Source organism: Balaenoptera ricei, chromosome 4 (assembly GCF_028023285.1).
Source record: "Balaenoptera ricei isolate mBalRic1 chromosome 4, mBalRic1.hap2, whole genome shotgun sequence".
In the NCBI taxonomy this organism is placed as follows: Eukaryota; Metazoa; Chordata; class Mammalia; order Artiodactyla; family Balaenopteridae; genus Balaenoptera; species Balaenoptera ricei.
The window spans coordinates 115,354,084-115,355,668 of NC_082642.1; the positions used below are offsets into that span (position 1 = coordinate 115,354,084).

General features: G+C 46.4%; 1 protein-coding gene across 1 annotated transcript; it reads right to left on the reverse strand.

Moving 5' to 3' along the window:
- Nucleotides 1-508: 508 nt before the first annotated feature.
- On the reverse strand, nt 509-1,585 carry GPR15 (G protein-coupled receptor 15). Its single transcript, XM_059922202.1, has one exon. It carries the CDS (start codon nt 1,583-1,585, stop codon nt 509-511), a length of 1,077 nt encoding a protein of 358 aa, XP_059778185.1.

Genomic DNA, 1,585 nt, shown 5'->3' on the forward strand with positions numbered 1-1,585 from the left:
CATTACTCAGGAATAATTAATTATTGAGCACAGGTATATTACATTTTTTACTACCTGCATTGTCACCACATTTCTCACCAGATACAAGTGGGCAGAATCCTTTAAATGTTGCCCACTTTGGAGCCCGGTATGAAGGGTCGTGTGGATCTAGGTTCCTGATAGAGGAAAAGGCTTGAATGTTCATTAACAACCATGAAGGAAGGAACTGGCCCAAGCAGGAGCCTTTATCCTAGAGTTCAAAAACATAAGAGTTGTATTTTGCCTGGTGAACTTGATTGGCAAGGGTCAAATAAGGCCACTCAGCTAAGAAAAACAAAACAAAACAAAACAGCATGCGGCCTAATTACGTCCATGAACACAGAGACTTTCTAGATGTCTCTTTAAAAATGAACACTTCCTTGTATTCATGAAGCAATATTACCACTAGCGATACTTTTCTTCTTTCCTTGTCTCAGACACAAATGAACCCTCCGATCCGCCAACAGAGTTTGAAATGTCACTGTCCTTTTCAGAGTGACACAGACCTCTTCCTCCTTCTGGCAAAATCCTCTGCCTGAATGAAGTTGGAGAGAGCCTTAGTGAGGTCTGAGGTCTCGGTGCTGCTCCCGAAGTCATAGGTCTTCAGGCAAGGGCACAAGCAGCGCACGATGGCCCGGCGGATGTAGCTGTCAAAGATATAGTAAATGAAAGGGCTGATGGAGCCGTTGGCAAATGCCAAGGGCCCACTCACCTCCATGCCCCACTGGAGAAAAGCTGAAGGAAAGTAGAGTTCTTGCTGCAGCCCAGAGACAATAGCCAGGAGCTTGAAAGTATTAAAGGGCAGCCAGGAGAATACAAAGGCTGCCACGACGATAAAGATGACCTTTATGGATTTCCTCAGCTTTTTGTTATGTTTTCCTGACTGCTTGTAACGGACACACAGCTTCCTTGTGATACAACAGTAGCAGGTCACAATGCTCATCAAAGGGGCAAAAAACGTACAAATTAAGGCCACCAGGCCCCAAGCCAGTTTAGTTGGAGTGGCCCTCTTCTCTGCACAGTATGGCTTACCATCAATCAGGGTGAGCTCCCTGGACAGAAGAGTCGGCAACCCCAGGAGGCAGGAGATAAACCAGACACTGGCACAGACTCCATGCGCGCAGTCTCTACTTCTGAATTTCCTGGATACGGCTGGACACATGATGGCCAGGTAGCGGTCAACACTCATGCAGGTGAGCAAGAAGACATTGCAGTGCATGTTGACTGAGATCATGTAGGAGCTGCCTTTGCACAGGAAAGAGCCTGTCCTCCACTGTCCTAAAGATGCTTCTTTATCCACCCAGAGAGGCAACGTGATGATGAAGATGAAGTCAGAGGCAGCCAGGTTGATGATAAAAATGTCAATCAGTCTTCGGCTGCCCCTTTTGAAATGCAATGCACTCATGAGAATGACGTTCCCCAACGCTCCAGTCAGGAACACCACTGTGTAAAAGACCGGAAGGAAGACTGATGTATAAGGAACGTGGGAGTGGGTCTCTTCAATATCAGGATTTTGGCTTGTAACATAGAAATATTCCAAATAAACCGTGGTTGCTTCTGGGTCCAT